Source organism: Pelodiscus sinensis, chromosome 1 (genome assembly GCF_052426305.1).
Source record: "Pelodiscus sinensis isolate ZL-2025 chromosome 1, ASM5242630v1, whole genome shotgun sequence".
Lineage (NCBI taxonomy): Eukaryota > Metazoa > Chordata > Testudines > Trionychidae > Pelodiscus > Pelodiscus sinensis.
This window is the reverse complement of record NC_143052.1, coordinates 71,584,897-71,599,197: the sequence shown is the minus strand read 5'-3', so window position 1 is coordinate 71,599,197 and position 14,301 is coordinate 71,584,897. Positions and strand designations below refer to the sequence as shown.

Below are 14,301 nucleotides of genomic sequence, written 5' to 3'. Positions count from 1 at the left end.
AGTTTGTCTATTGATCCAAATAGTCCCATCATTGAACGTGGGCCCATCTCAAAACAAAACTACAGTATGTACCATTATCCGGATGGGAAAAAGGATGAAAGGTCTGAACCAATGCCCACTAAAACCATGGGAACGAATCCTGCTGATGGCTATGGCTGGATCAGGGCTGTGAAGGAGAAAGGACAGTCTTGTGGTTAAGACTCTGTCATAAGAGCCAGGAGATTTTAGTTTAATTCCTAGCTTTGTTGTGGATTTCCTGTGTGTGGCCTTGGAGGGAAATCTTTGCCTCTTTTCCCATATGTTACACAGGAATAAATTGCTGCCTACAACATGGAGATGCTCTGAGGATAAATTCATTAATGTTTGTGAGATATTACAGTAAAATGGACATAAAAAGGTACCAACAGACTACACAGTGTATTGTAAAATATTCATTGGTATGATTATTTTCTATTTTAGGAAGCAAGGGGAAAACATTCTTTTACCCAAGTTGGAAAAGTGATATTTGCCAGCTGCAGATGAAGACATAGCTGAAGGTGAAACAATGGGGGACTGACTGCCAGTGTCCTGCAGGCCTCCTGTAGAATGGGAGCGCAGCCACTCCTTGCCCTCCTCCTGGCTGGTCTGCCGAGATGACGGGGTATATCTGAAAAATCACAGCTGGCACACTTAACACAAGAGCAACGAATAGGGTTCACAATGCAATGAACAATAGTTAACATCAAATATGCTTTGCTGGTCAGACAGAACAACAATTTTGACCATCCTGTATCCAATTACAGTTACTCAATTGTTACAGTTAATTTTAAACCATCTGTTTTAAATCTCCCAGGGGGTGAAAACAAACCAATCCCACACCAACAAAAATAACATTCTCCTTTCTTTGGGGAAGTGTGATGATAGGTCATACCAAACAGACAGCTGAGCTGAGAAAAAAGAACTTAAAAAGCTGCAGCAGGTTAATAAGATGAGGCAAAGGCCAAGTACCATATTAATACAGTGGATGAATGACAGACTAAAAAGCAGAGAAAGATGACTGGCTGTTGACAGAATAACATCTGCCACAGGAATGTTCAAGCATGTGTGGGCATTTGGTAAGACAAAGGGAACAGAAACAGATCAACAATTGTGAAAAAAGAAATTTTATTTGATAATGATAGCTACTATGATCAAATGGGATGTTTGTCTCATGGAATGCTACATAGCATTGTGTCCTTTCCCAAATTAGGTGAGAGAGGAGACCAGGTGGGGACAAACAATCACTTAAATGGATTGTTTCTCTGGAACCAAAAAGTTTGGAAATGAAATTTATACATCAACTGGATGCTATTGCTAACCAATACAATGAGTGTAAATGAGAGAAGGTATAACAGGGAGAATAGACAGCCCATTGGTCCAGATCGAGAGAAAGGGAAATTCTAATACATTAGAAATGTGTAGGCATTTTTTAATGTTTAGGTCTCAATAAGAGCTAGTTTTTAATTCAGTCTGTGACATCCCACCGTAAAACTTCATTCAGCATAATTCCATGCCAACTGAAGAGCGCTCTCACATTCCTCCCTGCTATCCCGTGCCACATTCCTCAGGCATCCTCAGAGAAGCTTTTGCTATGGGTTTTTGAGGCACTGCCATTTCCACTTAGGAAGCTGACTGAATGAATATATAATTTCTGCACATGACTGTTCTCATGGAAACTTTGGGATGTTATGAAACTATCCTAGTCAAATTAAAGAATTATTTCTTTTTCCTCTTTTTTTGTTTTGTTTTTTGTTTTAAAGATGAGGTATTATGGCAGCTTTTCAAACCTGGCAGAGGTGGGTTACCCCAGTAGTTTCTGGATCTGGAAGCGGATGAAGTGAAAAGTCGGGGTTCAAATTTTTAACAGAACTGCAATAGCAGTACATACCTTCACTTAGCCTTCATCTGACCAAAATGGTGAAAAATCTTGACAACAACTAATTAGGTTTCTATGCCCAAATGCTGTCTCACTCTCCCTTGCTGTTTTTATAGTATGGGATCACAAATTTTAACCTCCCACTTTTGGACTCTTGAAAGAGTGTTTGGGGGCTGCTTTTCCTATGTGGCTCTTCATCCAACAAGGCTCTTCCAGGGTGGTGGGAAATTGGCTTGATTCTCTCTCACACAAAGGGCATTGGGTAGTTGTGGAAATCGTTACATCCTCCCCTACCATTTGAACTTTGAAAGCCCTGAAGATATTGTGTAGTTCACTATCACTAGGACACGGGCTTTCGCGTGTATAGTTCCAGTGAGAGGAGGGCTGTATGTCAGACTACTATCATATGTGCGTGTGTGCATGTGCGCGTTCGTGTGAGCGACCACCTCCCAGAAAGGCTTTGATGGATAAGAACAGCGGACAAGCTGATATGGCAGCTGCACCTGAGTAGACAGTGGACATAGTCATATATTCTTTTCCCCTGACTCCGACCTAGAGCTCAGGACAGAGGAGGTAATCTATGGTCTTCCCCATCTGAAGAGAAGATAGCAGTAGTGAGTGTGGGTGGCTGGGTTGGGGACTCAGTAGAGCTGGGGTGTGTCTGAATAGGTCCTGCTTTATGCTTTCAAACCCCGAATGCTGAAATGTGTCTCTTCTATGTTGAGGATCTTTAACCCCGCGAGCTGGATCTGTAATATCTGTTCCATCCTCAAATCCATGGCTACATGCACTTAGATCCCATCTCCAAAACCTTGCTATTCTGCATGTTTTCAGTTTTCTTTGTGTTGCAATTTTTATCTACTGCACTGTATGTCCCTTAACTTTCATTGTATAAGGATACTATTTTAGCAGTATTGTTTTCCGTGATATATCTGTAGCTTCAATTTACTTAGCAGGCCAGACCGTAAATAGAAAATCCAATGTTAAGGATTTAGTTTGCTTGATTTAAACCTAAGCACCAGAAGCTCTGTTGTAACTAGGATCAGCAAGGAGAAAGAGATGGAGAGACAATGTAGAAAAGGTTACAGAACAACAGAGAAGCTGCAATCATGCTGAATAAAGTATATACCTTAGTCCCTTTTTGGGCAGTGTATTTCTGTCAAGCTGCATGCTGTTAAAACAAAGAACACCCCTAAGGACATACAATAAACAGGACTGTTCAGAATTACAAACTCTAAAAGTCCAAATACATTCATATTACAATAGGCAATTTCATTTATTTTAATGTATTTTTATGATAAAGCCCTGACTCGCTAGAGAGGAAGTCAGGGAATAGATTGCCACATGTTCATTTTTTATCCAGACGTGCCTTGGTCTGGGTCAATAGCCATTTGGCGAGTGTTCAAATCAGACAGAAGTTTTGCCCTCCAAATCTTAATCTTCCTTACTGAGTCATGCAGACTCAACCTGAACTCGGTATGGGAGTCATATGGTCACAACACAAACCTGCATATTTCACAGCTCCCTGTGATTGTTTGCTGTGTTTCCATATAAAATGCAAGTTTTTGTTGCCTGCAAAAAAGCAGTGTGGCCTTGGCAGAAGCTAAGTGGCAGATTCTGTTTGTAAAAAGGTGTGCTACATATATAGAGGCTGATTTGCCATTGTCTTGCTGCTTGTGCAATCAATGCAAGTACAGGGTGGGCTGTAAAATGCCATCAGGTCAGATGGTAACAGCATTTTAAAACTCATTTTACGCTGGAGTGAACAACAACATGAGATGCAACATACAGGAGAACTGGGCTTTTACCAGTGTAAATCCTTTCAGAGCCTCTTAGGGAGACTCTTAAAAGGACAGTCTTCTACCTTCCTTGAATGGGAAATAATTCAGATGGTTTATCTTCCCTCAATTATTTGGCTTTCAGCTGGCTGGTGATAACATTTGATCAGACTTTTTGGTGAATTAAAATACACTAGTTTTTTTTAATATTATTTAATGTCAGTATGAGGATTAAATGAAATGGGGTGGGAGGGAGTTGCCACAATGCTGAGTAGCATGTACTGTATGCCATCAAGAGAAGCATCAGCGACAGTCCCTTGGATCCACACTGCTTACGTAGAGAAATGTTCTAAAACTTTCACACAATTGTTAACACTGGTTCAATTTCAGTGGCATTAACAGTGCTGAGCGCCCTCGTGCAGATGGGGCACTAAAGTTTTCAACATACTTTTATGTAACTTTCCTCAGGCCTAGATGACGAGATGTTGAAAATGCTCTGACCAGCCACTCATCCCAACTTGGCTTCTCAACATTACAAACCCCAGTGGAACTCACCAAGTATTAGCAATGGTAAGAATTTATAAAGAATCTGTCCCTAGTTTAGTCAGAGCCTTACACTGCACAGGGAGAGAGCAGACAATGAAAGCCACTCAGTGCTTGTCAACACTGCCCCATAATTCAGGTGACAGAGGCTTGAATAGCAGAGTGAACCAAAGTGCTGTGCTGTACCTCTGCCATGTGAATGCTGTGGCCATGAATGAAAAGGTTCCTACTTCGCACTGAGGTAGTCTTGTTCGAAGAAGTCTATGTTAATGTGAATTAGGAACCTTTTAGTTCATGCTTGCATCATCCACACAGGGGAGTTACAGTACAGCATTTGGTGCTCCTTGCTATTCACACAATCATAGTCTGAATTGCAAGCAGTACAATATGTCCATAGTGGTAACGCACTGTAAGCTTGACTAGAATTGTCTTCAAATGGTTGGTCCAGTGATAAACATATAACTTGATTTCCAACATAACCATGGCACATGGAGAGTCATTAAACATTAACCCTATCTGAGAAGGAGATTACATGGATTTTACTGAATGGTTCATGCATTTACTAGTACTATATAATACACAAGGCCCTGATTCTTGGTTTGTGCCATTAGATGCAACTTCAATATAAAACAAATAATAACAATTGTAACAGCAACAATGTTCCCTTCTGAGACCAGACAGTAAGTGTGAAAAAATGGGACAAGGGATGAGGGGTAATATATATACGTATGTAAAGTCCATAGTCATCATAAGGAGGGACCAAAGCCATGTGCCTCTACCACATGAACTAAAGTCAACTGGCTCTTAGCTTAGGCTATAGAGCAGACTTAACTCTCCCTTTCGCAGTGCCTTTGGGTTACATATATGTTGAAGCCCCAAATATCAGATTGTCCCTATAAAAGCATGACCCTTAGGGAACATACTAAATGTGCACAAGTTAGAGCAGCACTCAGGCTGTTCTAGCTGAGACTAGTCCAATGATGAGATGGAACAACAAGGAACTGTAATTGGCTACCTGACTGTTGCTGATCACAGCAGCCCACAATGCAGCCTGTATGATAATCTAGACAGGTGTTAATTCTGCAACACTTATCTAACTATCCCATCTCCTCTGCTCTGACCAAGTAGAAGAGGAACATAAAGGTTGTGAATACTCTACAGAGGTAAAGAATAGAGATGAATCTCTGATTTTGGATTTGACTACACAGGATAGTTTTACCAATCTGTATTAATACAACCAACAGAACTTATACCAGTACAACTTTCCATGTGGATACTCTTATTCTGGATATAGGAGTGGTTTTTGGGAGCCTTCCAAAGGGACATAATATAAACAGAGAAAGCCATTCTCATTCTTGAATAAGCATGTCTATACAGTTATGGCTTGTCTGCACTATGGAGAAGATTGACGCTCCGGAGGTTGATCTTCTAGTGTTCGATTTAGAGAGTCTATTGTAGACCCCTATATCAAATGCTGAGGGCAGCCCCCACCAGCATCCTGTACTCATTCTGCGAGGGGTAAGGGAAGCCGGTGGAAGCATGTGCTCCTGTCAGCCTCCCACAGTGTAGACACTGAGGTGGCTCAGCTTAAAGTAAGCTGAATTCAGCTACACATTTTGCCTCTTAATGTTATGAAACAACATTTGCACTTGAAAAGAGCAACAAAAGAGGAAGTATATGAAAAGAGCAAGTATATATAAAATATCACTTTTTTAAACAGACCTTTGGAAAAAATCAGACTTCAAAGATCCCATTGGGGATATAAATCAAGAAATGACAACTTTCTCTAGAAATTTGTGAGTTGATTTGTTCTGAGGCCAGATCAACCTGATACATTGCTCTCTTAGGAATCAGTCAAAATATCCCCACGAGTTAGATATGAAATTGTAAAATATTGCTAAAGGCAAAGTATTTGAGATCACTGAAATTAAGTCACTGAACAAATACATGAAGTAATAAAAGAGGGAGCTACTCGGGAGCTTATGCTAAGTGGTTAACATTTTTAATGTGACATGAAACATCTTTTGCATAACTATAAGATTTGGCATATACTCAGCATCCTTCCAAATCTTCTTAGTGACTCTATTCTGAAATGTATTAGTAGAAATTATTGGAGGAACATTATATGACCCTATAAACTAAAATATAAAATAAAAATAAAAATAAAAAAATACTTTTCTTTTCAGCTGATAAAATCCAATTACTACATGTACATTGAAGGGCCATAAACAAACTCAACTGTATGTCAATATATTTTTACCTTTGGGCTGGTCTATAGAGATTGTGCTCTGGCACAACTATGATGCTTAAGTGTGATTTTTTTTACATGAACTGGTATAGTCCCTAGTGGGGATGTAGTTATACTAGCCGTTAAAAGCCTTATACTTGTACAGCATATTTGTAGTTGGGAATTTTACAACAAAATATATTTTCATGGAAAATGCCCATTCATCAAAAGTAGAACTATTGAAGGAATGGCTTCATTTTGATAAATCTTCCTTTTTTTTAAAAAAAAAGAAAGAAAAAAGTTCTGAAATTGTCTAAATGTTCTGTTTTGACATTTTCTTAACAATTTTATTTTTCTGTTCAAAGTCGTTTTTCATTTTGAAATGTTAGCAGATTTGTACTACAAGTGTTTTGCAAAATTAAAAAAAGGTTAAAATTGAAAGGAAACATTTCACAAGTATTGTTACAAAATAGTATTATTGACCTGGTACATTTATTTTTTTGTTTTTGTTTTACAAAATCATTTAGAATTTGAATTGTTTTGCCATAATTCAAAAACATTTTTTTAATCTCAAAAAGCTCTGAGGGATGGGAAAAACATTTTCCTTGTAGTTCAAATTATTTCCTTCATTTTACAGACATATAAGCAATTCCAGTATAACAAGCATTATGTCAGCATAACTGCATCTATGCTAGGGGGATGTTGTACTTTATGCCTACATAATTAAAGTAGTGCAACATTTGTGGGTAAACAAAACATTAAAGAGACTATTGTAGAGGAGGGACAGGATTTCTCTTGTTCTTGTCTGCATGTTCTGTGCAGAACTTACCATAATTTTGTGTAGCCAAGCCATGATCTTACAAGTTTTACCTCTCAAGTAAACCTTCCATCAACCTCAACGGGGGCAGCACAAAGAGAAACAAGTTGCCAGATTGGGGTCTTAGGGTTTTTAATTTTTTTTCTGGCCTTTCATAGAGAAATAAAAGAGTAAAAACCCTTTGTAAAAAAAAATGTACCTGTAAAAACACAAATGTGGCCAAGAGCTGGCCAGTGCCTGAGATTACTTTTAACACTTTTGTTTTGATGGAGTCCCTTTGGGCTTTCTCTTTTTGTTGTTTATGATTCTCTGACATTCTCACTGGTTTTGTTCTCAATGTGTCTACGGTTAAGCTCACCTTTCCGATAGTGTAGATCTGACACTTCCAGTCCTCATGAGCAGGCTCTGAGCCTCCTGAGTGCCTGTTGTCAATCCAGAGAGAGAGCCATGATGGCTGAGAGGGAGGTCAATAGATTCAGAGCTTGTGTGCAGGCTAGTCATTGACTGGTAACTTGGTGTGTCCTTACTGCCAGCTGAGGAGCTGCTCAGGTTTGCAGCCCACACGAGACCACCTGACGTGAAAGAGTGAACAGATGCTGGACTGGAAGCCAAGGAGTGACTTAAGCTTACAACATCTGTATTTAATTCCGAGGGTTTACTGAAGAGGGGGCTGCTGCTACCACTTTGCCCACCTGCACTGCCCATGCTGCCTGTACCTGAAGATGGAGATTCTAAGCTGCCTTGCCGTGCTAATGTGGTACTAGGGCTGGGCATTGCCGAGGTGGGTTTCACACTCTCAGTATTGGGTGCAGAGGCAGCTTTGCCACCAGCCTTGGCACCAAACAACCTAAAAGTAAAGCAAATAGTTTTAGTTGTTATTCAGAGAAATCGATACCCATATTAAACATTCATGGCATAACATCATGAGCACCAAATTCTACCTTTTAGTACTACTAAAATAATGCACTCCTTGTTGATTAATCTCCTTTCAACATTAAATCCACTTAACTACCCACTAACATGGGATTTATTTCATTATCAAAAGCACTCATTCATTGTTTTTCATATGTATTCTTTTCAGGTATAGAACATCACACCATGAGATGAAAAACAAGCGAATATTTGTTTTATGATTGCATAAACAGATTAAACTTTCACCCATATCTGCTAGTTAAACTCCTACACTTAAACCTTTAGACTACTAAAACATTGCTTCCAATGAGAAGCTACAATGAATGCAGCAATCACTTGCAAAAGGGCATTCTTTGCAGCTTGTCAAACAGCTACATATTTGTCTAAGATGCTCTCCACCTTTATCCTTCCTCTTTTGCACAGACGGATATCAGCCAATTAGTAATTAGTCAGATACAATAATATGCACAGAGCAAGTGCAGAAAGGACAGGCACATGTCATGTGGCTGTTAGCAGCGTATATTGAAGCTATGTTTCTACAGTAACAATGCACCTTCCCCCTAAAGTTGAAACACAGTCAGTAATGGTTTAGTCTCTTGCTGAAAATATCTTCAGCATTTTGTTTGCAGTCAATAATACACTCTCAATATAAATGCAAAACTTGTCACAAAATAATCAGTAATCTATTTTATTTATAATAAAACTCATGTTAATCAACATTAGCTCCATTTTACAGCCACTAAAGGAAATGTTGTATTTGCAGTATGTCACAAGAGGGCAGTATTGGTTTTTACAAAAACAGTGGAAGCATTTCATCTAATGCCCTTTCATAAACATTAGATATGGGCATTTCCAAAAGATTCATATTTTGTTAATGTTTCTGATCAGGGACTTAATGAAACTACATAGATAATAAAATCCTTATTGCTAGAGGTTGCTGACAATTTTAAAAAGGAACTACTTTATTAATCTGTATTTCTGTGAAGCCAAGTGCTCATTATTCCTTCCAGCCCCCCCCCCCCCCCCCCCCCGCCGGCTGCAAATACCATTACAGTGATAGGACCTCCATTAATGAGAAGACTTTATTCTATTGGGGATTTATCTGAATATTCAATGAGAACTTGTTATGTGCATCATGATTAACATGTAGCTACTGTCTGAGAGTGCTAAAAATGGTCAAAATTCAAGAAAAGCTCATTTCAGAGTTGCAATGGGATCCTCATTCCTTAAGAACTGTTAATCAGTATTTTATATTGCATTTACATTTTATTTTCTGCTGGAGCAAAGAGTCCACTTACAGGACCTCTATATGGATGCCCAGTTGACAGAGCTCCTACACATTTAAAATCAATACTTAAAATTCAGGATTTCATAGCACAGCCCTTACCTTCGAAATGTGGGTGAGGCAATGTCTGGGTATTTTGATCCTGGCTGCCTAAGTCCTGGTGTTCCACAGGCACTGGCAGAGGTTGGGCTGGATTTCGGGGAACTGGATAATGAAACACTCTCAGAATCAGACACCACCACTTTCTCCTTTTCTTTATCTGTCTGATTGATGGTGACAGGACTGGAGCGCCCTGAGCCAATCTTGGTTGGTTCTCTCAGTTTGGTGGTGGCAGCACCTGCAGACTTGCTGCTGACATTAGAGTCGATGCTGCTGGTGCTGGACCTGTGTCCACCTCTGCCGGGAATACCGCTGGTGCTCGATTTTGAAGGGCGCGGCAAACTTCGGTACTGCAGAGTGGTCTTTGAGTTAACATGTAATACTCCGTCATCCTGATTCTGTGATCCATCCAAGCTCGTTTTCCTCCCTGCATTTGACTTGCCACAAATGGCTGTGGATTTGGGCATCTTCCCCAGCGTTGCCGACCCACTTGTTATAGTTGCCCCACTGGAGGTGATTATACCTGAAGATCCCACCCCAGCCTTCTTGAACCCAAAGGCACCAGTAGCAGTCGATCGTCCAATGCCAGAGGGAGGCTTTTTTCCTTCATCCCCACTGCTTTTTCCTGCATCTGATGGAGAGCGCTGGATGGAGGCTCCTTTGAGGGGTGTTTTCACTTTTTCAGAAGCCTTTGCATCATCTGTTTTTCCTAATTAAGAATATATTTTATTTAGGTCTCTGTATTTATAGCTACAGTATCTTAATATCAAGTTATAATTACTACATGCTTGAATTTTGAGATATAAATGAAATAAAAACAGAAACATTGCCATAGATCAATTATGGTCTATATAGTCCAGCTTTAATATCTCTTCTCTGCCAGTAATCGGTACTAGATGCAATATATTATAGATGAGTATCAGGTATTAAGACAGAAATTCTACAGAGGATTTCTAGCTACATGTATGTAATGGGGGATTTATGAAAGAGTTTGAAGTTGAAACTATGATTTTTAGACAACATTTATTTGGTTAGCAATAAAGAAATGAAATATGAAAATAAAATGTTAATAGCAATTAAGAGTTCAGAAATACACTACTTATCTTTGAAAAAATTAACTCGTTTCATTCTTCAGTTTTGATTTAATTGCATATGTTTTCATTGACTTACAGTTAATTTCATTGTGATGATAAAAGTGTCAGTATTATGATTTAATTTTATTTGTCATAATCCTACAGGTTGACACTACCTAATCCATATTTTCCTAGTCTGGCAACACCTCTGATCCGGCATTATTGGGGTGACCCCACAGGATCAGGAGCATTGCCAGGCTTGGGCAGGTGGAGCACAGGAGTCCTGGGCTACAGCAGGACTGCTGGGAGGAGACCCTGGCAACAGCAGGGCCACCAGGTAGAGTGCGGAGCTCTAGGTGAGGGGCCACTGGTGAGAGTCTCTGGCAGCAGGAGCTGATAAGCAGACCTGGAGCTCAAGGCATGGGGCCGCTGGGAGAGCCCCTGGCAGCAGGTGGGGCACCAGGCAGAGCGCAGATCCCTCCCAGGCAGAAGCAGAGCCATGGGGAAAAAGTGGAGCCCTGGTGACAGCAGAGCCATGAGTCAGAGGTGGGGGGAAAAGTGGAACCCATAGGGAGAACAGAGCTCTAGGTAGTAGTGGGCAGCCAGGAGGAAATGTGGAGACCTGGGTGCATTGACTTCCCTTGATCCAGCAAATTTCCTGGTCTGGGACCACTCATGTCTCGAGGAAGCCAGACCAGGGAGGTTCAACCTGTACTATCGTCTCACAATTGTTATTTGTGAGAGTCTGGCCTTACTACTACACTGGTACACACACATGCATCTAGATGATAGTAGTGTTGTGAAATGCTAAAAATGTTTTAAATTGGATTTGGAAACAATTACTTCATTTTACCTTTACAAACACCTTTGCGGTAACAATCAAAACTGTCACTTCTGTCGCCACTCTTTAATTTTGATTTCGAGTAGAGTCCCTACTCTAAGGTCATAAAGACTTCTAAAGACAATTACACTGAGAACTTTTCATTAATATATCAAGTTATTATAACAATTGTATAGCTCATTGGAGTGGTTCCTATTGTGGTGTTAAATTGTCATAAACAGGAATAAATTGTATTATATTTCTCTTATTCTATCCAACTCCATTACTGCAGAAATAGACCTATACATATACAAACACAGTGCATTGTAGACTCCATGTGTGTACCATATGTCCATATATAAATACATACATACACAGAGAACATGGATTTTTAAAAAATGAATAAAAAACATCAGTTTTCTGCAGCACTGTGGCTGCTTTGCTCTGTTTCAACTGAACAGAGAATTCCACCAGCATAGGGGAAATCTTTGGGTGGTACAGAGCAGCAGTAGTAGTCCATATGCCAGCCTACTCCTAGCTGCCAGTGCGGGAGTGTGGCCAGGACCTCTCTGTGTCCAGATGATCTCTAACTGCTGGAATGATCCCAAAAGGGGTGCTGTAGATAAGACCAATTTTCAGCCTCCAATTCACAACATGATGCCAGTCTGGCACTTGTAGCCCATCCCAGACTTGGACTGCAGGGTGCTCTGCTGGTTAAGAAAATCTTTACCATTAACTTTTAAATGGTCTTGAAAAAAAACATTTTTTACTAGACAGAGCCATGTGCTAGAAAATGTACTGCACTGGCAGAAGGATGGCCTAGACAATTTAATAGGGGTCTTTTTCATCTTTACATCCTATGATCTTATGATTTTTTACTTCAAAGTAGATTGCCAAAATACTGACACTGGCTGCTACCAGTTTTTAAGAAGCCTTTTTGAGGACTGGTACATCTCTGAATCTTTACAAAGTCATTTAGCACTGAAGAAAATGTTTCTTAAAGAGAAAATTATCTTTTTAAAAAGGAAAGAGATCATTCTTTTCTTAGCAGTAAGATACTCTATTTATAGGGGGAAGCTCATGAAGTCCTTAAGCTTTTATTCAAAATGTACACCTTGGTTCATCTCACCTCAGTGATAATGTTATTCCCCCTATACTGTTGTAATCTGTGGTATTGGGGTTTTTTTACACTCTCAAACGCTGTTGGTGCAAGTCTTTCTGAGAGCATAAAATAACAGACAGAAAAACAGGAGAAACAATACATTATAATTCCCCGATAAGAAATTTTGTTACTCCTACGATAATAAAGCAAAATTCATTCACACATTATATTAAGGGTACACCTATAAATGGTTAATAAATGCTTAACAGATATTTTAATAAATCGTTCATCTATAGTAGAGACTAATAGGTGAGTTAATGGCTTATAATCATGGTTTATAACCATTTATAACTCCTACTGTGGCATGTTTATAACATCTATTATTTTCAACCCCTTACAAGCTCTTTATAAATGTAGCCTTAATAGAAAGAATAAGTCAAGATTCTGAACTAGTAGTTTCTGAGATATTACCCTACCAGGTGTCTTGAGAGCACTTGTCCCAGTTTTGTGTCTGGCTGGGGTTGTTCCAACTTGTGCCGTCATGCCTCTCCTCCAGGACCCGGTCTGTGAAACAGATAGAGATGCTTTCTGCCCTCCTTTCTCACAGTCTTCAGACAGCCCCGAGGGAAGGCCCTTCCATTTGCCACTGCCATCTCCACTGCAATCAAAGTCCTCCTCTGGCTTCTTCAGTTCTTCCGTGCTGCCCCAGTTTTCACTGTCTGTTACGGACCGTTTCTCTGAATCAGTCTTCAGCTACAAGAAATTTACATCACAAGAAATGGTAAATCTCGGGATTATTCAATATTTTCTCAATTTTTAAACCCAAAGAAGAGAAGGTGAATAAAGAAAACTGATTTCTTTGTACCACAGATTATATTACGATTTTTATTATGAAACCCAAATTACTTCAGTCTTCCACTGTAACACTTTATTGTCCATCCACTCCCTAGAGAGTTCACAAACAAATCATTGCTCTGGAAAGGTTTTTAATTTACACAAAACTCAAATCACCAATATGCTGCCAAAGTCTTCACGGTCATAGCTGTAATTCTTTATTCTACAAATTTTACATTGATTAAAATGGGGATAATGTCTGAATAACAGGTATGGATCCCAGAGGATGATAATATATACATAGGAAGATGGGATAAAATGTTATTTGGGTATTCCTATTTCCCTGCATCATTCTCCATTTTGCAGTTAATGGTCTGAGTTCTCTGCTGAGCATAATCTCACTGAAGCCAACATACAAAGGCAGAGAATTCACCTTCATATCTCAATTTGCTGGCAGAGAAGCTACAGAATCTAATACTAAGTCATTGCAGGCTGGGGAGGGGGATGAATGAGGGTGAGGGGAAGATTTAAAATGAGGCCCATATAAGGACATCCCTCCCCCGGTACTCCTTGGACAGAGAATTGTGAAAGGAAGACACATGCACGTGATGTGGGCAAACAGCACCCTCCTCTCCCAGCCATGGGACCTTGGGGAAGGACACAGCAGGGAAAGCCAGCTAGAGACCACAACCATCACAGCAACTACAGACATAGTCCAACCTCTTCCAGCCCCTCATTCACATTGTCTTTATCTCAGTGGTACTCACATCCACACTCCTACCTTCCTCCCCTCAGTTGCTCCTCCTATTCTGGTCCCTTTGATCCTATCTTTTCCCCTTGTCTTTTCACTTAGCTAATTCCTTCTTAAACATCTTCTGTACCCTCAACACCAAAAGAAATGGTGGGACTAACACTAT

General features: G+C 39.9%; 1 protein-coding gene across 10 annotated transcripts in view; it reads right to left on the bottom strand.

Moving 5' to 3' along the window:
- Positions 1-14,301, bottom strand: part of NAV3 (neuron navigator 3) — a 569,112-nt gene that overhangs the window by 60,494 nt on the left and 494,317 nt on the right. For 6 of the 10 annotated variants that reach the window (XM_075932261.2, XM_006118491.5, XM_075932234.2 and 3 more), the window contains 5 exons: positions 13,027-13,303; positions 9,559-10,264; positions 7,618-8,106; positions 3,024-3,065; positions 486-646 (listed from right to left, as the gene is read on the bottom strand). In XM_075932261.2, the coding sequence (XP_075788376.2) occupies positions 486-646; positions 3,024-3,065; positions 7,618-8,106; positions 9,559-10,264; positions 13,027-13,303 (1,675 nt within the window). The remainder of the gene's footprint in view (positions 1-485; positions 647-3,023; positions 3,066-7,617; positions 8,107-9,558; positions 10,265-13,026; positions 13,304-14,301) is intronic. The other 4 variants (XM_006118493.5, XM_075932255.2, XM_075932291.2 and 1 more) reach the window with 2 other exon arrangements.